General features: G+C 39.5%; 1 protein-coding gene across 8 annotated transcripts in view; it reads right to left on the bottom strand.

Moving 5' to 3' along the window:
- triob (trio Rho guanine nucleotide exchange factor b) overlaps positions 1-22,812 on the bottom strand; it is a 94,254-nt gene that overhangs the window by 27,908 nt on the left and 43,534 nt on the right. For all 8 annotated transcript variants that reach the window (XM_016668732.1, XM_016668632.1, XM_016668556.1 and 5 more), the window contains 22 exons: positions 18,882-19,077; positions 18,186-18,352; positions 15,799-15,918; positions 15,187-15,285; positions 14,978-15,070; positions 14,507-14,656; positions 14,285-14,399; positions 13,995-14,110; positions 12,547-12,669; positions 12,050-12,244; positions 11,551-11,666; positions 8,561-8,627; positions 8,304-8,413; positions 8,111-8,180; positions 7,752-7,841; positions 7,540-7,632; positions 7,247-7,358; positions 6,530-6,720; positions 6,312-6,413; positions 4,835-4,974; positions 4,196-4,295; positions 843-1,095 (listed from right to left, as the gene is read on the bottom strand). In XM_016668732.1, the coding sequence (XP_016524218.1) occupies positions 843-1,095; positions 4,196-4,295; positions 4,835-4,974; positions 6,312-6,413; positions 6,530-6,720; positions 7,247-7,358; positions 7,540-7,632; positions 7,752-7,841; positions 8,111-8,180; positions 8,304-8,413; positions 8,561-8,627; positions 11,551-11,666; positions 12,050-12,244; positions 12,547-12,669; positions 13,995-14,110; positions 14,285-14,399; positions 14,507-14,656; positions 14,978-15,070; positions 15,187-15,285; positions 15,799-15,918; positions 18,186-18,352; positions 18,882-19,077 (2,818 nt within the window). The remainder of the gene's footprint in view (positions 1-842; positions 1,096-4,195; positions 4,296-4,834; positions 4,975-6,311; positions 6,414-6,529; positions 6,721-7,246; positions 7,359-7,539; positions 7,633-7,751; positions 7,842-8,110; positions 8,181-8,303; positions 8,414-8,560; positions 8,628-11,550; positions 11,667-12,049; positions 12,245-12,546; positions 12,670-13,994; positions 14,111-14,284; positions 14,400-14,506; positions 14,657-14,977; positions 15,071-15,186; positions 15,286-15,798; positions 15,919-18,185; positions 18,353-18,881; positions 19,078-22,812) is intronic.

The following is a 22,812-nucleotide window of genomic DNA, read 5'->3' as shown; positions in this document are numbered from 1 at the left end:
TTACACAAAACTGAAATTAACCACACAAAAAAAAATTGATTGGTGCAGCTCAACTGGAGACCATTCCTCAAGAGTCCGAAACCAACACCTACATGACCAAAAGAAGAACATTCCGCACAACGCCATGAAATGGATCAGACGGGGCTTTCTAGTCTCTCAGCGAATCGCAGGATTGCAAGAAAGCAGATGGCACCGGATGATATCATTGCACTGACCCACAAAAAGCTGAAACTGAGCTGTCCCTGAGGACAAAGAAGCAGCACGAGGGAATGAAGCAGTGGTTAGACTCTTATGCTGGGAAAAAAAAATGCATAAAAGCGCTTTTAGCACCACAACAAACATGCTAACAGCTTCTCATAATGACTAATGGAGTTTCTGACATCACATCCTCTGTCATTTCGCCACATGCTGTTTCATGTTTAAGCCAAGAAGAGGGCTTCCAAATGTAATGATAAGGTAGGTAGCTGCTGGGAGGAAGTGAGAGGAAGTCATGAAATTTTCTTAAAGATAATTATTACAGCTGCGCTTCAAATATGATCTTCACTGTTGCATAGCAACACTTGGAAATACATGTTTGTGTTTCCCGAAGCAGTTACTGAATAAGAAACTCAGGCTGTGCAGGTCAACTGTGATATGTTTGCAAATAAAGAAGGAATCCTGTTAGGTGTCGCATGTTCATGTGTGTAACTGTGGCACTTGAATAGAAGTTTTGAGCTTGGCTATCACATTGAGGACAAAAAAAAAAAAAAAGATATTTACTTTGTCAGATATATTTCAGTGTGATCAAATATTTTTTCAATCCACTTGAGCTTTAAGAAGTGAGGAAAACACTCTGATCCTACCTTTGTGGTTGAATAGCCCCTCCATTTCCATGGAGGACCGGGAGTGTGCAATGCAGAGGATGGAGCAGGGAACGATTCCCTCCTGAGCAGGGGAGCGGTCCGTGGTCCTGACCAAGCACCAGTCTGGTTTGTCATGAAGTCGCTCCAGAACCTCCACGGTCTGGCCTCGGCGTACGGTAAGCTCCCCATTGCTGCTGCCGTTACTGGCCACAAAGTCGTGGATCACCACCGTCAGTTCGCAGCCACCAGAGAGCTGTGATGGAAGTAGCAAATGATGTCTGATTAATATTTCAGATGCAGAGAAATGGGGCTGGTGAGAGGAATCTGTTGATTTGTAGCTTAATTGTCCTTGACCTGTTTTGTTGCTCCCTGAAAGCACCGTACATTGGTACAGCCAGGTCGTGCTAATACCAACACTCTTCAGAATGGACAGTCGGAATATTTACTGTAGTGTCATTATGATGTTTAAGATGGAATCAGAGAAAACAGAGGTGTAAGCAGCGATTTTATTGGAAATTGTATTTTCTATGAAATGTTGAGACATTTTTACGGGTCATTCAGGCTGCGTGAGAGCGAGACATTCAGCAGATAACAGCAAGGCTGGACTAGCTACAGAAAAGTGGCTCTGTTTTATCTTTTTCGTGCTTTCAGCCTAAGTACTTATGGAACAAGTCGTATTTGGGATCTTTTTTCATCCATTTAAAAAGCCAACAGATTACAATTTTCCTAAAGAATAAACGCAGGGTTGACAGTAATCTGTGACTTGAGCTGCGCTAATCTTACTAATCTTTGATATGAAATCAAAAGGTTTAAAATGCCGACTCTGTGCATGGTCTTGTCTCGTTTTTAAAAGAAACCCTGTCTTACTTATGTTGACTGCTCTCAGCAGCAAAGCTAGGAAGCCTATTGTGAATGCAGAAGTCTTTAAAATCAGAACCAGCAGGTCTGAGTTTTACAAAACACAGATTGAAAATCTGCCACAAAATTCTGATCAATGCATTTGTAAAACATTTTTTATTTGTTGACTGTTAACATGGCTGCATAACATGCATGGAAATATTTAGGATCAAAATAGTAAACATGAGTGAATTATAACACTAGGGTAGCCTAGTGTTGTTTTAGTCAACGTTTCATCTTACAAAATATTATACAAATTCAGACCCAACATAAATTTGAGGGTTTTTTTGTGTCATATTTAAGCATCTTTTTAGTACAAATGTAATGTACTGAATCTGTAATCAATAAATCTGCTGTGACAATTATTTTACTAATATGTAGACTAATATGGTGCTATACATATATCAATATGTATAGCAAAAGTGAGAGCAACAAAGTGAAAAAATTACACGCAGTAATGACGACAGACCTAATTTAGCTAAACAGAAAAAAAAAACACACTATCACACAATCTGACTTTAAATTAGGCTGTTTGTTGCTTTTAACGCTTTGATGTAAAATGACAGGTAGAGAAAATGTTACATGAAAAATAAATCTCCATATGACAATGCAGAAAAAAAGGATGATAGTTATTAGAGGTTACTATCAATGTTAGTATTATTTAAACAAATTCAATTAAAGAAGTGCATACACTATAGTCATGAGCTCCATTGCCAAATCATCCATGAAGGAAAAAGTCCATATTTACAACATACCCTCTGATAGTGTGGCAGAGCCAGAGAGCTGAGGAGCTGAGAGACAGGATTAGAGATCTTCTCTTCCAGTTTGTCAATTGTCTTCCACTCCCTCATCATGAAAGATGGTCAGAAAAGCAAAACAAGTTCTGGAGCGCTGACTGATTTTCAGCAGGGATCTCTAAAATGTTCCTCAATCACACTCAGAAGATGGTTACTCGACAAGGAGCTGTCACCCAAAGTAAGGTCACGCTCATTTTCTGAAATGTTGGTTTGGAAGCTACGTGGAATATGTTTGAAGCTCTGGTCAAAGTTGAAAAATGATCCACAAGCTCTTCTTTGAAGTCCTCACTTTTAGACTACCGACGCTTAGATGATTTCCTCAGGAAGATCTTCTCTCGGCAGCAGAGCAATTTAATCCATCCTTCCTCTAATAAATGCTTCCAAAAAAATTAAAATAAAATTGACCTGGCTAAGGCCCCCACTTCATCACTAGCAAAAACAGACTCCAGAAAAGCAGAGAGGAAGAAAACTGCCCAAATTTTAGAGAGACGTCTGTGATCGATTAATGTGACGGGATAATGCCGTGCTCTCCTGTCTGGCAAGAAGACGAGCATCCTCTGTGAAAAGAGAGTGGGAGGCTGAAGCTGCTGACACACAAGTCAGTCACTTCAACAGAAAAACACACCGGAACAGGAGCGCGCGCGCACACACACACACTCCCCACCGCCCGCTACCCCACGCCAGAAGCACAAGCATGCCACTGTCACTGCCTCCTGAAAGAAATGTCTCATCTGAGTACCCGCAGAAAGACGGGGCACACAGAGACGCATTCAAAAAGTGGGAATGGGACGCCCATTCAAATGTGCACGTGTTCCTCTGTGTTCTTGGATCTTTATGCAAGTGAGCATGCTCCGAACTGAGGGGACAATTCTTAATTAATTAGCTTCTTTGATGATTTTGACGGGAGCGGGCAGATGCACAAGCAGACATGGACTTGTTCACCTCCCATCTAAAACAGTCCTGTGTTGCATAAAGCAGCTGCACAAGTCGAGATTAGCGCTACTCTAGCAGAAGCTGTGAAAGCTGAACATTATAATTTTCTTATTCTCCTGATTGCCGAGGAAGCCCGGTGAGGGCCGATCTGGGGTAAATCCAAGTCAAGTGTGAAAATAATGACCCGATCCACTCCTCGGATTTATAATTAATACAACACGAAGGCAGAGGAAGGATTTTATTTCTTTATTTTTATATCCGACTGTGCTGGGTGTTAGCTTTACAATTGATCATACTGAGCGTAGGAGGATAAGCCTTCTGTGGTGTGATTGCCACATATAACCAAAGCTGATCGTTACTGTTCCCAGAGAGCAAGGATTTTCTCTCTCTACCACACACACACACACACCCCCACACACACACACACACACACACACACACACACACACACACACTGTATTATAGCTCTGTCAGATGGGCCGTTTCTTTCACTCAACACAATCAAACACTTTCACAGGAAGTGATTTCCAGACAGTTGCAGTTTCTGACGGAAATGTGTGACGGTACTCATCCTGACCAATCACAGAACGGCTACTTATTGACAAACAGAAATAGCTTTGTGTCTTGTGACACAGGTAGATACTTAAAACTGTATAAGCAATGCCCAGTTTAGGTGCTACCTGGCAGATATAAAGTTGAAGAATTGTGTGTGTGAGTGTGTCCAACCTTGTCACTGTCCAGTGTGTTCTGGGATGTCCGGGAGGCGATAGAGATGGTATCTGGTTGGCTGCTAGCATCTCCCTGGCTGTCTAGATCCTCTCCATCCCTTCAGAAAGACAAAAACATTGAATGGTATTCATAACATTGAATCTCGCTTTGATACAGCGCAAAAGTATTCACATCGCCTGAAAGCTTTGCATTTTATCACATCTTTGCCACAAACTTCATTGTGTTTATTGTGCACTAACTGTCGTAGACCAACAGTTAGTGCATTATTGTCAAGTAGAGGAACATAGTTGATCATTTTCGAACCTTGTCATAAGTGAAAAATCCCAAATGTGTGTCAGATGTTTTTATTCGGCTGTACTGAGTCAATAATGTGTAAAACTACCTATGCACTGCAATTTGACCAGACAGTTTGTGCACCTTCTTCAAAATTGGTGCCAATACTATGTTTTGCTTAATCACACAAAATCGTCAAAAATGAAGTTGGTGGCTGTAACATGACAAAATAAGTACAAGTGTACGGATTTTCAATGGCAGCTTTTACTTTCTACACCTGCTGTGTTTTGTAATCCTGATCATATAACTATTTTATATCTGGCCATATGTCTTTCAAGCCTGGTCAGTATTATCTTTGCTTACCGCCTGCCTTTGTGTTTAGCAGTAGTGGCTTTAGGGATGTGAATGGGCTCCTTCAGAGCTCCACGCAGGAGGACAGTTCTCTCCTGGATTACTTCCCTGATGTGCTTGATCCAGTCCTGCTTGTTCTCTATACTTGATGCCTGCAGGAAAGAAAAAAATAAATAAATAAAAATCACATGAACGGTTCAGACAAAGCATATGAAAAACTCTTGAGTACTTTGAAAAAGGCAGAACATCAGATTTTGTTCCTCAAAGAAGGAATGAGAGCAGGTAGATGTTTTTCACAGAGTGTAGATGTTGACTCATGGCATTGTGTAAGCATGTAGAGAGCAGAATGACGTCCGTTGTCAAAATTATTGTTCCATCTGATCCCACGATCTGTTTGATCTTATTTAATCTTGAGTCACTATTCCATAATCAATAGAGTCCTTTTCTATTTCACTAAGCAAACAGCTACAGTGCTTGCTGTAGTGGTGTGTTATATAAGACGCTGTTTAAATTGGTGTTTTATACTTTGTGTTGAGTTAGCTGCAGCTACAGTACTGCACAAAAGCTTTGGAGTGCCACCTACTGCCATGCAGGCCAACCTCGGGGCTCCTATTAAGAGAGGAAAAATTCCAAAACTTATTAACCCTTTTTAAAACCTTTTGACTCGTTATATCCTCTCTTATGCCCGGATTCAGAAAATGCTGTGGGCAAACACACAGAGATAACAGCGTCACAATAATCAGTATTTATTCAAGACAGATGCATACTATCTCCAGAAAAGCACATCGCAAAACATCAGAAAACTCAGAGCACAAACAACACATGAATTTACCTGAGAGAGGGACAAGGACAAAAGTTGGAAACAACAAACAAAAAGCATAGACGTCTTTGGAGAAATTGCAAAGAGCAAAATCTGATTTGTTACTCCTGTGTACAAACCTTTATAGTAAAGGCGTATTCTTGTCTTTAATTTATTCAAATAAGGCGTATCTTTGCTCATCCAACCAGGAGCTGTCTCGGACTGTCTTTAAGTTAGAAACTCTCTGCAATTTGTTTTCAAGATCAAACACCAGTTGTCACCTTTATCTAAACAAAGTGGAAGCAGAGCTTCTCCTCCACTGGCCTGGACTCCTGATGTTTTATGGCTTTTCACAGATCAGTGTGAAAGCTGGAACTTCTCCTGATTGTTTCCCACACAGACAAAGGGCAGTTCAAAAAGATCTTAACAAACCATCTGCTGTAACTACAGGTAAGACAAAGGTCAATAGGGCAGAATAAGTTATTAATCTCAAACTATAATTAGGCTATTTCAATCAAGCCATGTTAAGTTTTAAAACTAGCATATTTTAAATTTATTTTCTTAACACTCCCTAACCTCCTTCTACGCACACGACAATCAGAAGTGCAATTTCATATAAAATCTTTCAGACTACACCTTCAACTTTGAGTGATGTAACGAAGGAAATTGCAGAACACTACTTTGTCATACCTTGAGGACAATCTTGTTGTCTGAGGTTGGCGTCCTGCCCAGCCACAAGGCAAACTTACAAGGATCCCCCTCCACATGTTCTGTCACTCCAAGCTCTGATGTCTGTAGAAAAAAAAAGAAAAAGCACAACAGGAATTACACAACAAGAGAACAAGTCTTGTTGACTTACACAGCACATGTCCTAAGGATTTACACTAGCAAATTAAGGGTCTTCTTACAAAGAGCTTGCTCTTGTAGAGGTATTTACTGCGGCCGTTCGAGTCTTTCACTTCCTTGCTGAAGACCAGGGACATCTCAAAGAGAAACAGATGTCTGTCACGGCCTTTCCGGATGAGAGTCTTGGGATCCCACACCTGGAAGGACTCCTGGAGAATCAGCTCCCCCTGGGAGTCTATGTTCCCGTCAAACCCTGAGAAACCAGAAGATGGAACTGAGCCAGTGATCTATTGAGCTGTGCTAGTATTTGGACACAGCATGCGGTACTCTACAAACTTTTTCACGTCTTGTTGCGATACATCTGCAAACATCAAAGTGTTTTATGGGGATTTTATGTGACAGATTAAGACATGGGACAATTACGAGGAAATTTTGGGGGCGGGGCTAAGGGCTAAAATTTTAATAAATACAAGTTTGTTTTTCTTTGTTTATTTTCCACTTCACTACTTTGCGTCGGTCTATCATAAAATCCTAAAAAACACATTAAAGATTGTGGCTATAACATGAAGAAATAGGACAAAGGTTACAAGGTAACATTCAGTTGAATGACATTGGTGTTAGATTAAAAAAATAATAATCTCAAGGCAGAATAATCACCAGATGCAATAGATCAGAATGGGAATCTTTTTTTTGGTTTTGTTTTCTGAATAAAACTGTAACAGTGTAGTGGAAGTGCATGTGCGTATGTGTGCGTGTGTGTGATGTCTGGTTCTACATGCCTTCCAGCATAGAGAGGTGCATGGCATCATTGGCTTTCTTTGGAACACTGAGCATCACTTCCAGGCCATCCTTGATTTCACCTTTCCCCTCTTCACAGCATGTCAACAACTCCTTCAGTGGAAGAACATCCATATGTACATGTTTCAGAAACCATGCTACGAAATCCAAAATAATTTGAAGCGTGAATCTGTTTCCACTCCTTTTTTCTAGGTCTAACATTTCCACTTCCAAACATAAAAAAAATTGCAGGTGACTAATCATGTCGCCGAAATTCATTTGAAACTTGCTCTACCTTTAGAAGTAATTGGTATTTTGTGATTCGTTGAACGGGCTTGATGAGGTAAGAAGAGATGGAGTTAGCAAGGCGATGTCTTTGTTGAATTTCCTGTGGATCAAAATAGAAACATGTCTTAAACTAAGCAAGATATATATATATATATTTTTTTTATTTCATGGTTTAAAGCAAGTAAGTCAGAATTTCTGACAATTTAAAGATTTACTTACATCAAAGTAGGGTCCAGCATGTTCCAGGATGAGCTGAGTGGAGTCAGGTTTGTTCTTGCAGTAGTTCACATACATCTGGAATTTGTCAGCCTGAGTAGGAGATTTCATAAATGTGTTATAATCAAGATACGAACCCTAATTTTAAAACTAAACACCTGTTAAAACAGCAATTTCTCCCTCAAATATTCTATAATTTGAGGGAGAAATTGAAATTGAGAGAGCAATTACCGACCTAACCAAAGTAATATGACCACAGTTTTATTTTAAAAAATGTGTTCAAATTTCAAATTTATAGTGTTGTAAAATCATTATCATAACTACTTGAAATAAAAACACAGCAAACACAGATGGTCACTTACCCAGGTCACAAAACAATGGCCGACATCCTCTGGAAGCTGCTCATACTTCTCCAGCTCCTTCAAGAAGATACTGTTTGGAGAGGAAAAAATATTCAGACATAGATTATTAATCACCTTGCCTCTGTGAAATACCTGTCCACCTGAAATGCAAATACTATTTCTACACATTGTCGCAGATTGCTGCTAAACTGACTTGTGATGAAATTCGTAGAGGTCCTGCATGTTCCCAAAGATGATGTGTTCCTTGTTGACGATGCCAGGAGGAATCTCCTCGACACCACTGGTCATTTCCCACAGGTAAGTCTGCACAAATGCAACCATATGAAAACAGTTGCTTACATAAATTTAATCAATTTAATTACTGAAACGTTAATGAACACATGTACAATTTAAGAGTGACAAATCAAGACAATAGGATTAATTAGAAAAAGCATCTGAGGCAATACTCACATCCATACATTCACGTAGGTCTCTGACATATGCTTTCTCTGTTTGGATCAGCTCAGCCATTATAAATCTGGAAGAGCGAAAAGGACTCAATATGATAGTAAAATTTGTCAAATATACATAAACATTTTTTTTTTAAGTTTGCTGCAGGTAAAACTAAATAACAAATGGAAGGAAATGAAACAAACCAGAATAACACAAATCATTTTTAGTTAATTGTAATCTTTGAATGTGCAATGTGAACGTAACATGCAGCCAAACGCTGCACATTTTGCTTAACATGTATTTCAAAAAACATAAACAATAAGTCATTTGATTGTTACATTATGATGACCTGCTTTGCATTTCAAAGCAGCTATTTCACTCTGCTGTTTTGAATCCATGGTTAAGAGCATGGAAATATCAATAAATTACTTTATTGATATTATTTATTTTTCATAGTTTTTTTTTGGTCATGTCTTTAAGCGTTTTGTGTTTTTAATCTCAAATACAATATTGGTTTCTGGATTTAGCATGGCTACTGGATTACACTCCCCTGCCTGTAATTTTATTCAGACATTGTGTTTTTTTTAACTCCAGCTGAGAGCAGTACAATGTTGATTTCCCATATTTTTTGCATACAGCTGGCATATAAATAACATACTTGCACCTGAGGGGAAAATCTGCCATTATTAGATCGAAGCAATATCCTTGATGCACTTTTGGGACGTTATTGTAAAGTGTGTAATTGGCGATGGTAGAAAGCAGGCTTCTTGGTGGACGGATTCCTCTGAAGGTCCCATTAATCATTTACAAATGCCTTGGAAATTAAATGCAACATGAATATGAGTTGAGAAATATTTACAAATCACTGATTAATCTGTGTTTCCACTCATTGAAAGCTCATATGAACATTTCCGTGTTAATTCTGAAGTCTTTAGGGCAGTGGTCCCCAACCCTTTTATTACCGCACGGACCGGTCACAACTGAACTTTTGCTGCGGCCCGGGGGCGGGAGTAGGGTCGCAGAGGTCGCGCTAGACATTTTTGTTTTTCGTCATTTTGACCGACAGGATTTTTTAAAAAAATCGTTACTTTTACCCGTCAAATTATAATCACGTTAATATCGGTTATTTAGCCGCACTTTTATGCGGTTTAGTTAATATTCACCCAGTTGAACGTGAATCCAGATCCCATCACACATTAAGCAGATAAATGCATCTAACGTTTTCTCCGTAGTGACAAAAACCACCGACTGTGGCCCCAATAACTTATAATAAATTAAATTAAGCGACTCCACTTAAATTACCAGCACTTCACCTCCTGGGTCTGAACGCACAGCTTCACAAATTCCTCCTGGTTCGCATCTGCAGAGAAATCTGCGCTGGTTCATAGGGCAGTTGGATCCCAACCGATCCATTGATCTTTTTTGTTTTTTACCCTGTGCGATCCGGGCATGCGACGATTTATTTATTTTATTTATTTATTTATTTTTTGCTTGGTTTCACTTCCCCGAAACAAATGTTATGTCTGCCGCGCTTCTGAGCGCCGCCCTCCTTCTGGGTGCGGGAGGGTCACGTCTTCAGTTCCGTTAGTTAAAGCCACTGGGTGAGTAAAGTTTAATTCTTTGCAGCGGCAGAGCCGTGTCTGCGTTGGTTGTGCAGCCGCAGCGAACTGCGCTTGTTACGATCTAATTAATTTGTGCACCTTTATTTATTTCCTCAAGATAAACTGCCGGCTCCTCTGTTTAAACTATAAATGGATTCAACATTGCATTCTCTTTAGTTTTCTCTGTTCTGAATGTAATGGAGACTGAAATTAAACGCGCCATTTCTACCAAAGCTTTTGAATGGGCTTCCTAACCAGACGCTCCAAAGCGTCCGGTCCATAACTCTTCAACACGCCGCCAGCTCCCGGTCAGAAAGACGCATTTAGGTCAGTGTCCATGAGATGATATTCACAAAGGATTCTTTTACTGATTGATTTTAGTTGCCTCAGTTATGAACTCTTTGCGTAAAGTCTATCATAATTAAGGGTGTTAATTATGACCCAGGAGGCGGCACCCTGCTACAGAGCCAAGACGGGCCGGTGGAAACGGGGTCACTCCGAAATAGAGCCGAGCCGAGCCGAACCGGGTTGTTGAAGTAGAGCCGGTGGAAAAGGGGCAATAGAAAGTCATGAAGCAAATCAGAACAGCGGAGAGGACTTTACAGAATGTCGCCAGTGAACGTCCATGAGTAGAAGGAACAAAACAGGACCAGCAGAGGGCGGTGTTGTCACATAGAACAGAATGGAATGGGTCAAATACGTCACAGGGTCCGAGCTGCGTCACGTGTTCCCTCATGACGTAATTATTATACGACTTAAAAGTATTTTTAGGCGTTTATAGCGTGCTGGTCCGGGATAAATCCATCCTCCTGTCTCTTCTCTGGGCCTTTTCCCCGTTGCAAAGAAACTTTCCAAAGACATCTGATTCGTTTCTTACTCATTTTGCTGCTTGTGTAAGTAACCGAGAGAATCCGGTTAACGGATTTTCAAAATAAAAGATCCTCCAGACTCAAATAATACATAAAACGGAAATATTACATTTTTTCTTGCGCGGCCCAGTACCAATTGGTCCACGGACCGTACCGGTCCACGGGTTGGGGACCACTGATTTAGGGCACAAGATGAAGTCAAACCTGAAGTCTTAAAGGCGATTCACATCGTGGTTACATTGGATTTGGAGATTTTATCGTTAAAACTGTCACTTTAGGTGGCCATCTTGTTAAGGATTCCTGTAGTTTCCCAAAGGTAGCTTAATCGTTCCTCAGGAACTTTGGGTTGCGCTCTTGGCTGCCATGTGCTTGTTTATTTGTCAAGTTTTTGAAATATTTCTTGTTTTTAGGAACTAGACATAATTAAACTTTGCTGCAAGACTGAACACAAAAAGTAAACACATTCAATAGTCTAGAAAACTATAACTCTAAGACTCAGTAGCTACCAGGTGAGCAGAAAAAAAGGTCTAATTCTTACTCTTTTCTTCTTGCTGATTTCCTCTTTTCCTCATTGAGTTCATGGGCAGCGTCTCTTAGCTTGACCTCTGACCCCGGAGCGGTAGCTGGGATGATGTCCAGTTGCAGCTCTTTGCTCTGTACACACAGCAGGTTGTGGTTATTATGTGGCACGCAGCAGCTAGATGGGATATCCAGCACTGTGTGGTGTTTGCCTTTTGTTGGCAGATGTTCGCTAAACAAAGTTTGAACAGCAACTTGCGGTAAACAGACGACGATACCATCTGTTCTCTGCACACCATAAAATAAAACGTAGCAGTGGGACTGGCTGATAAAAAACAAAAAAAAATCCTTAAGGCAACACAAAGCCTGATTTTCTTTTGTTGTTGTTATTAAAGTCTATTAAGTTGTCATGGTCTTATTTTTAAAACCTTTTGAAATCTCTTTGCGAGTTTCTCTATGTACCAATAGTGTATGTACTCACAAAAAACAAAACAAAAAAAAAAAAACATGTCACTCACAGCCTTGTTTGAATCGGAAGAGATGCCAAGCGCCGTTTCCAGGCTGGTTCGATATTTGTCCATGCGGAGAGAGAAGTCCCTGTAGCGCTTGTCCACGGAGGACACCCATTTCTTTATCTCCAGGGCATGGGCGTGGCCCTTGTCACAAAACCCATCCGCCAGCTGGATCAACAGCTTCACCCGCTCTTTGGTTTGCTGTCAATAGAGGGACATTCAGGGAGGGCAGCAGAGAGGGAGGAGAGAGAGGTGGTGCCAACAGAGAAAAGGTAGATGAGCGAAAGAAAGAGTTGGGAATCATGTGTTGCTTGGTGGACACAATAGCGTGCTTTCTGACACACAATAACAGTGACACAGCAAAGAGGACAATGCAGTGCCCCTGGAAATGGGCCTCACAGCCGAGCGCCGGACTGACTGAGCGAGCACAACGCGATAATCAGATAAAAACAGAGAGAATCGCCACGAGCAGGAAAGCCAGAGAACGTAAGACCTGCACGTACCTTTGCTGTGATCTGGAAGTCTTCGTGCTCTTTCAGTAGCTCCTGCGTGTGGTGAATGCTCGACCCAGTGGACGTGTGCGTGGACAGGTAGAACTCCCCGGTGTCGTGGATCCACTCCAGGGCCTGGCGAAACGACCAATCATGAGAGAGGACAGAGGCGACACAGTGATGGCCTACGTGTCCAGGATTCAAATCTTAAGACAACAGTTCAAACTTTTTGAACAATATTTGAAATAAACTGAAAAGGGATTGTAAAAGAAAAACTTTACTACAGAACCTACTTTTATTTGATAAAATAAGTCCTTTTTAAAATTACAGACTAACATTTATGAAAATTATCGATTGCATTTTAAGATTACCAGCACCACTAATACAAATTACGACAATGATGGCTATATTATTAAACATGCAGTTGTTCCATAAGAAAATGCTAGTTATTTACAAAAAGAAAATATTTTTTTCACTTTCTTTTCTTTTGAATTGTAGAATGTCCTACTTAGTGTGTTTTTTTTTATGGCCTGTGTATTTTAAAACCAGGCCTGGAGGTGACACTGCCCTGGCCTGAAATGGCAGAACTGGTCCAGTCAAACTGTGAGACCAAAAAGCATTGACACCCTGGGGATAAAACCTGGAAAGCCTTAAAATAGCTGTGTTCCAGAAAACAAGTGTGATGTAATTTCATTCTTACAGGATAAGGAATGATGTTCCAATACTGTGTTTTCCAAACACCACAAGGGGGAGCTAAGAGTATGGGATTGTACAGCGATGAGGCACTTCAGCAGCAATAGCTTGCAAAACTACTCTATTTGTGGGACGTTGCAGTATTCTGTTTTTTTTCCATGTTAAAACCTAAATCCTCAGTGTATTAGGTGGTGATTTTATGTGACAGACCAACAGGAAGTCGTGCATTTATTTGATAAAAAACTGACTGAAATTTTGAGAAGAGGGGAGAGCATTTCTTTTCAGCCATCTTAAGTCAGAACATTTTGGCCTACTTTGCCCATCCAGTGACTTCTTGCCCATTCTTCTTTGGAAAATAGCACATGCTGAGTTAGATTAGTTAAAGAGCATCTGTTAACATCACTGTTAGTGTTTTGCCACGGATTCTCAATTAGATTTGAGTCTGGAGTCCGAGTCTGATTGGAGTTTTGAGTTTAATCTGAAAAAAAGTATAATCTTTCAACTTGTCTCCAAAATGACACGTAGCAAACTGAAAATTGGACTTCTTATGCCTTTCTCATTTTCATAAAAATCAGATTTGTTGAGAATACAACTATTAGCTGTCCTGTCCACATATTCTCCAATGTGAGCTGCTGATCTCAGCTCCTTCTCTAGAGCTACTATTATTGCAGGTTTATATTCTGCACAAGTTCTGCAAGTGAGGTCATCTCGCGCTAATTCCTCGATCAAACAGGAACACAGACACACACACATGCACAAGAACGCACCTGTTTGGCGCTTCTTTCAAACACCACATATTGCTGGCACTGGTCCAGCCTCCTCTTCCTCATGGTCCAGAAGTGGAGGACTCTGTTCTCTCTCTGCAGCAACTCATTCAAGATATCTGACACAACAACACAAAAAGACATGGTTAATTTGGCGTAACAACAACATGTCCGCAAATCGTAAGGCTTCGATTAGGATTTTACAGGAGGAACAAACGGCTACGCAAAGTTCAGAGAATTACTTTATCCGCAAAACACATAAATCGTGAGGATGAGTATTGCTGTTTACATACTTTTGACCTGAGTCTCTGGAGCTTTTACGTGGGACAGCATGCCAGGCATGTTGACACTGTTTCTGTGCAGGTACTTCAGGAACACATCGGCATTGCGTCTGGCTAACGTACAGGCCTGCGAACACGAAGGGAGGAGGAAATGATCACTTGTCGGATCAGCTCAGAAATCACAGAAATGCGTGTGTGGGCGTTTATATTCATATCTGAAGTTTTTGGTCTCACTTTGAGAAATGCCTCTTTCTGCTCCAGATGCTTGCTGACCATAGGGGTGACGTGATCCGTCTCACTGTTTGGGCCCAGTTTGTCAGCACCACCGCACCAGTCCTCCTCTCGCTTGTACTCCTGCTCGAGGCTTTCCAAAACACTGCACACCTGAAGCACACAAACGCGACACGGCTTTTAAATTTGCTCTAAAAAAACGAAAGAAAAAAAATGACATTCAGCTCATTCATCGTTATTTCAAAAATGATTCGCTTGCAAAAATCTGAACTGTGCACAGTTGATTCCAATGACCAGTAAAAAAAAAAACAAAAAAAAAAACTTTTCAATATTCAAATAAACTAACAAAATTATATTTCTGCATTTTCTTGTGCACGACTCCCTATTAGCTATTATAGATAATTGGTATAGCACTACAGTTGTCCTAGTAGCATCAAACAAGATGCACTTTTGTGTCCTGTCAGACAAAAATACCTGTTCAGATGTTTTGTAGAAAGCCACAGATGCATTAACCAGTTTCAGCCTGTCCTCCATTTTAAGCATCAGCTGCTGCCAGTGATCCGCCACCTTCAAGTCAAACAAAACTCATCAGATTTCCAAAGAAATTGTGAAACCCACACTGTGCTGCCTACACAGATTTTCATTATTTTTCATAGATATGCATAAAAAAAAGCAAAGAGCACCTTTTCTGCACAGTCTCTGATCATGTCCATGTCGTAGTGGTTTGCCTGAAGAAGCGCCTCTGCTTTCTGCTGCACCTGCAGCGCACTCTGGTGGGTTTTCTTCATCAAGAATGAGATAAAAACAAACTTTAAATAGATTACAATTAACAAACAATCAATCCAGCATATAAAAACAGATGAATGTTTCCGAAATTTGTCCTGGGTTCATGCTGGTCCTATATTTGTGCAGTATGAATATGATGGAGCTTTTTTTTATAATTCTTTCATTTTTTTATTTGCAGGACCTTTTGGGTTTGTCTTGTACTACTGCAGCTAAAAATTCTAGACCCACACTTTTGCGAAAAACCAAATCAAAAGTGAATCTTACTAGTGTGTAAGGGATCTGTGAAGAAAGCAGGTCAAGGACAGGCCCGTATTAAAATAAGCAAACCTTGACTGGGTTCAAAGGAATGCAAAAGGCATACTCAATGGCAAAGACTAGGAAAAAATAACGAGTGAAAAATGAGGGAGAGACATAGAAATAAGCCATTTATAATTTTACTTGATGTGTCTCTTTTTATAAGAAGAGGTGCAGATTGAAAAAAATGAAACATTTTTTTTATTTGATTTCACCTCAATTGCATGTTGAAATTGCTCATGTTCTTTCTGCAGCTGCTCAGCTTCTTGTAACGAACTGGCTGTGATGAGACCGGCGTTGAGCATCGATTCCCCATTACGGATCCAACCTAAAACCTGCAACAAACAGAGAAAGCATTTATTGTTCATGCTTCAGTTGTAGTTTCAGTATTTGGTCTGATTTTTTTTCCATTCTCTCCTAAAAGCTAACTAAAAAGACAACTTAATGAATGTTTTTTTTGTTTTTTGTTTTCCAGTTACTGTGTAAGTTCAAACTATCATCTAATGCTTGCATCTTCCGGCCCTGTATCTAAGTTGAAATCTTTCCGAGTGCAAACTTCTTGACACGTCGGATTTATTCTTCACTTCTACGCTTTTCCCTCTCTTGGGTAATCTTGCAACCAACCGTACCACAACAACCCTGCTCCACCTCACACACATGCAGCCTGCAGCTTGAAAGATCGCTTTCCCTCATAGTTATGCCGGCCTAGTTCTAGCCGGAGGGCACGCTCACAAAGACATTTCCCTCCCTCTCTGACTCAGCAGGCACACTTGCTGTGTGGGTGACGGCCAGAACCGTAGCTGACGCTCAGCTATAAAAGTGATGATGCAACCCTGACTCCTGCGTTAGACTCCTGGGACAATGTTTCCATTATGCCTGCAATGTCCTGTGGTGGCATGAAATCCATTAAACGCACTTTTCCCGTCAAACAGTCATACCACTCCAATTTTTTCCTTCCTCTCTCATGCGAGTCTGATGCACTAACCTCTATTAATCCCTGTTTTGGCCGTAGCTACCATTTATTTGGGACACACCTATTTTAAATTACTCACATAAAAAGAAGCCCTTACAGGTAAAACAACATAACGCAATAAAAAGACATAAAAAAAAAGTACAGTAATGGTTAGAGATTGCACAATTTTATCATGCAGTCATTCATGCAGTCATCTTTCTGGCACATCATTCCACTTGCTGCAATGTGTCTAGAATTTTTTTTGTTCCTACTAAAGTACGTTTTTGTTTCTTTTGGCTTTTGTCCAATTTTTCCATGTAAACTCAAGAACCATATGCTTCTACTTGCCTGCATCAGTATGATAAGAGCTGTATTGAAAAAAACAAAACAAAACAAAACAAAAAAAACATGTTTTCTATAATCATTTGTTTTGCTTTGAAATGTCAGCCGGCAAAATTGCTCCAAATGAGTGTCATGTCGTAATTGTGCGCAAGCACTGAATGAAAACAAGCGGGGAATATCCGCGCTTCGCTTAAACAACAATCCCTCTTCTTCTCTGTGATGCCTGATGCGTTTTCTGATAAACATGTTTTATCAGAATTCCTGTTCTCGAAGCAGAGAAGAGGAATGAGTTCAGACATATCTTTGTTGTTGCATATAGGGGACAAAGAAAAAAAAAATTATCCTGCAATAAAAACATTTCAGGTTTACGTTTGTATTGGCTTAGATCGATATAGAGGAAACAGTGTGGAAAATACACCTATCAATACACAGAGTCCCAGAGTAGAGGTCATCAGCAGGGGGCCTGTGGGCACCTAAAGCCTCCGAAGACCAAAGTGGATGTAAAAATTGATAAATCATTAATCATTAAGTTGTATAAATAAAAGTAAACCGTCCGTATCCCTTCGTGTTACTCACAACCCATGAAATAGCTCAGTTGCAAAGAGACTGATGTCCCACAAACTTGAAACAAAATCCTCACATTAAAAAAAAAACGTTACTTCCTCATGCATGTATGAGCTTTTACAAACTTTGATCTTTTTTGCGTCACAAATCTCTAAAAATCTGTTTAACAACCTCACCAGTTCTTAAAATTTTTTAAGTCAATATTTTTCTAAGTTAACTAATATTTCTGATGCCAAGAATAACTTCTATACTCCACATAAACACATACAAAAAATGGAAGGAAGAAAGAGAAGGAAATAAAGAAAAATAGAAAGAAAAAAAAAGAAATAAATATATAAAGAAATAAGGAAAGAGATACAGAAATAAAAAAAGAAGAAAAGAAAAAAAACCCAGAGAGTTTGTTGACAAGGGCTGAGTCATGTACTGGCAGCTCTGTGCAAGCAGAACATGCTGTGACCTTTTAACACACACTAACACATTCTGTTGTAATTGTGGCATGTTGTAACAATATATTGTTAGAAAGAGTTTCCAATAATTAACCCAGCCTCACCCCGTCTGAGAACAACTGTTTTGTTTTTTATTAGACTGCTGTGAACATTACAAGTCATGTCCTGATGTAAAAAGTTAAAACTTGAACATTGTTGTGGCCTGTTCTTGCCTGTTTTCATGTGGTATTACTGTCTCTTACAGACACAATCTTGTGGTTGTTTTTGTTTTTTTCCCCCAATCCCATAAAGTGAGTACCTGTTTGACTTCAGCTTGCAGATGTCTTAACTGGACACACTGCTCCAGGTGTCTCCTGTGCTGCTCTGCAGCCAGGTCCAGCTCCTGCTGCTTCTCATGAAGGAACTCCAACAGGTCCTGAACCCGCGTCGCCATGTCCACGTCTCTGTCACATAGCAGCTCCACACCTGGAATAATAAACACTTTACTAAGCCAACATATAATTATTGTTTTTTTTCTCCCCATCTTTCTATTCCAGTGATTTTTTTTTTCCTTTTAAATATGCAGCTGTAATGAAAGCGAAAGCAGTCCAAGGTCACTAACTATTCTTTTTTTATATATATATATGTAAATTCTATGCTTACATGGCAAAGAAATACTAGTAATCGTATCGGATTAAAATAAAACCAACATTCGTGACATGAATGATGCCGATTGTATTTGATTCTTTCTTCTAACTTGAAACATGAGCAGAAAAATGCCATGTATTATGACAGCATTCTTGAAATAATCACTATGTGCAATATATGAACAACCTTTTAATTTTTCCCTGAAGTCAAAGGGGGATATTTTATAAAAAGAAAAAAAAAATGCAGAGGCTGCTCTTATGATGGCTACAGACTCTGAGCTGCTGTTTTTATGTTGTTTCAGAAAAGCGCCTCAATGTCCCCGGGTATTTGCTGTTTTGTTTTTTTTTTCCAAATGTTTGTCTCTCACCAGATGTCTGGACCTCTGTGACATACTGCAGCAGCTCTTGCCCCTGGTGGATGACGTCAAAGGTGAGGTTGTTCATGGTAAGTGCTTTATCTGCATGGTGCTGAAGCCTCTGCTCAGCCAGGGTCAGGTCCTCTGTGTCAAAGTCATTCATCTGCTTGGACAGTTCCTCATTCCATGACTCCAGGTCTGAGATGATCTGTGCGACAGAAAAAAAACAAAAACAAAAAAAAAAAACAAAAAAGGTTGAATTCATCAGTTTAAGCAGGCATTCAGTAAATACGCAAAAAGGATTCCTTTCTTTTACCTCTATTGCTCTCCTAACACTGAGGAAAGCTGGACCAAAAGCCATTCTGCAGATGTAACGTTATGGTCGGCTGTGAATCTCAGAGTACGTGTTGTTGGAACTATTTAAACTTTAAACACTACAAACAATTTTGATGACTCCCATAGTAACAAATAGCAACAACACGACAACGTGGTATTTCACGGCTGGCGGAGCAGATGTACCGAGATACCGGTGCTTGTCACCGACTGCCCACGCCGCCTGAATCATGATACTGGGCTTCCCTCTGTCCTGGTGCTGTTCAGCTCTGTCTGTCACAGAGCTTTAAAAAAAACAAAAAACAAGGTGGACCATTGCTGAAATGTTTTTGACAGAATTTGTCTAAAATAAAGACTTGGGCCTCAGCATGAAGGTAAATTAGGTTTTTCTTGTCAATTTGTCTTTTTAAGTGACTACAATTACAAAGACTGTATGTACTCTTTTTGTTTTTATTAACAAGTGGTTCATGAAGGCGACATCTAATCATGACAAGTTTTTAAGTGACAAGAACAAATGTAGGGCTTGACCCAAAGCTGCGCTCTCTTCAGCTGTTGCAAAGCCATATAAACTTGAAAGAAATCGCTTTAACGATACAACTGAAGAACATGAACAATAGTATAAAAGCAACACTAACGGTTTTTATGAGTGATCGTCACATGGTGGCAAAAATTCACTCTCTGTGCATTAATAAAAATGAGAAGATTTGGCAGCTGTTGCTCTCAACTGAGGAACCGCCATCTTGTTTTTGAGAAGACCCCCTCTCAAGAAGACAAGAGTAGAGCAAAAAGAGAAACACAAAGACATGTTAAAAAAAAAAAAAAAAAAAAGTGGGTGGACGAGGTTTTGTAGCTTTATGCATCTTGGCCAAAACAAGAGAAGCAATCAGTAAAAGAATCCTGAAATGAAACATCAGGAACGGGATCTCCTCAGCTGACACAGTATTTATTTTCCTTCGTTTTTGTTCTAGAATGGATTCTTTACAGTCAACGTTCACACTTTGACAAAAGATTTGGTCATTACAACCATTAATGTATATTAAGCTCCATATTGAGATTTGATTTAAAACACAAATTTAAATTTTTTTTATTAAGTAGAAGTTCAACCCACTCTGTGATAGAATTAATATGAAACCTAAATCATGTTTTGGACAAATTAAACCATTAATATACACAGTTCACTTTGCAACCATAATGAAACTAAACAGATCTGCACAAGTTACATTTCCAGCGATTTGGCCACTTGTTAAAATCAAGTTACGCAGCAATTTAACCAAATGTGAACACTCATATTGACATATAGTTTTTCATTTCATTTTCTTAACATTATGGACAAATATTATTTTCCAATTGCTTACATGATGTTTTACATGTCTGTGGGCCCAAGAACAGTCAAGATTTACTGGAAGATTTCCCAGAAAGCAATGATTGATCCCAAAATAACGAGGAACAAAAATTCCTTTGTTAAATCTCAACAAAAAGCCAAGCTATAAAATATAGCTTTGTAGGTGTAAAGATATATTTTGACACCCGTAGCATTGCTATCAATAAACAAAATGCTATACAATATTTTCTACAAAATAAAGTCTGCTTGCTGAAAAACAAAGACTACAGGAACGTGAACTTCTTAAACTGTTCTCTGTAGGAAAGCTTTCCAAATTATCCTGTGTTCCTACAGGATAACATTAACAATCCATTGTGTACCCAATAATACAAATTACCCCATTATAACCAATAACAACAACAATATTTCAAAATTAGCAGAAAGGTTTACACAACTCACCAAGCATTCATTTGAACTTTGCCTTCCTCTCCTCTTACAGTTGAGTAAAATGCCTTCTGAGTACAAAAAGACCATTTCCTTCATCTATCAGGACAACTAATGAGTGGAGGAGACACTGTTAGTATCCTTATTCTCTATTTTTTTTAATTTATTTTTTTTATTGGCTTTACGTAACTGCGAGGAGTGGAACCTCAGCCAGGCAAGAACTAATGGATGAGGCTATGTCTCACCTTCGCCTTGTTCTTAGACACACAGTCTCACACCACCAGTCGTGCCAGGAGGAGGTACCGTATTGCAAACTTTCACAAGTGTGTGTGGGAGCAGGGGAAAAAAAAAAGAGGAAAATAAATCCGTCCTCCACCCATCTTCATGCTTGAGCTCTGTGTCATATTAATCCTGTGTCTGCATGTGTGCTTGTGGGCGTACTTCAGCGCTTTGAGCGTGATTAGCAGATTCACCACCTTTACCTGGCCTGACGTGCAGAGCTAATCCGGTTTCCTGGACAACAGAGACCCAAAAAAAACGACAGAGCTTTTTAATGCATGAAGAACTGTTTATACTGACTTAATTTATTTACTTCTGTCATATTAGAAATACAATCTTTAGCACATCGTATTGCATTTTTTAGGTGGTGAACCAACACAAAGTGGTGCATTATTGTTCAATGAAAAAGAAATTCTACAACGGTTCCAAAAATTGCAAAAAATACGGAAAATGTGTTGAACAAGTATTTTTATCCCCTCTATGGTTACATTTATATTTTTTTGCTATATAGCTCAATTTTTTTGCATTTTTAAGAAAGTCTCACCTGGCTTCAGGTCTGCAAGACATTCTAACATCTGCTTTGATTTGCTCTGGTTGTAACTTTAGGGTAAGTTGTCCAGCTGGAAGGTGAGACCCCTAAAATCCCATCCCAAATGGGTTGCCAGATTGCCTGATAAAGGAAAACATCCCAACAGCATGAAGCTGCTGCCATAATGTTTCACTCAGTGTGTGTGTGTGTGTGTGTGTGTGTTCAAGAAGATGTGCAGCTTTCAGCCACAAATAGCATTTTGCAGACGACTAAGAAGTTTTATTTTGGAGTATTCTACATGTCTGCTGTGTCTCCTATGTTGCTTATGATGAACTATTTAAAGGACTAATGATTGGTAAAAGTCAGACTTTTAAAGGGCACAACTAATAGGGAAGATTTGACAGACTAATCTACTCGCCTTTAGGTTGATGCTGCATTTAATGAGAATAATTTACAGGCAACTAGTTGTGCTGGCTTTTGTTCTGGGGAATCAGATTATGGGGAAATAAAAATGAATGAAACACTTTTCAGATTTTATTTCTTAAAAACTAAAAACTAAACCATTGTGTTAGCCTATCATGTAACATCACAAAAAGACATACTGAGATTTTAAAAAAACGGAGTCCAATGAGTATACTATAAGTTACGTGGCATGAAATTAGACATTTTACTTCTTCATACACATTTCATGCTTTTACACGTGATACAACATCCAATAGCCCGGATCACCTTAAGCTTTTATTCTTGCTCCAAGCATCGGAAGTGGCTTACAGAGCCATGATTCGACGGCTCATATGAGAAATAAAATAAAATGTTGAAATAAAACAGTCATCATATCCTAGCACCAGCTAAGGAAAGCATTCAGTGTCACAGTGGGATGCTCAGGAGTAAGTGGATACAACATAGTAGACCGCTGTTTCAAAAAAAAAACTGAATGAATGAGTAAGTGGATGTGATGCATCAAGTGGAACTAAATGCCTTTCAAAAGTAGCAAACGAGAGAGCCGTGTTGTGATTTCAGCCGAGCTTTAAACCAGC

This window comes from Poecilia formosa, unplaced genomic scaffold (assembly GCF_000485575.1).
Source record: "Poecilia formosa unplaced genomic scaffold, Poecilia_formosa-5.1.2 Scaffold0, whole genome shotgun sequence".
Classification (NCBI taxonomy): Eukaryota; Metazoa; Chordata; class Actinopteri; order Cyprinodontiformes; family Poeciliidae; genus Poecilia; species Poecilia formosa.
The sequence above is the reverse complement of the archived record's forward strand: the minus strand, read 5'-3'. Positions and strand labels throughout refer to the sequence as shown.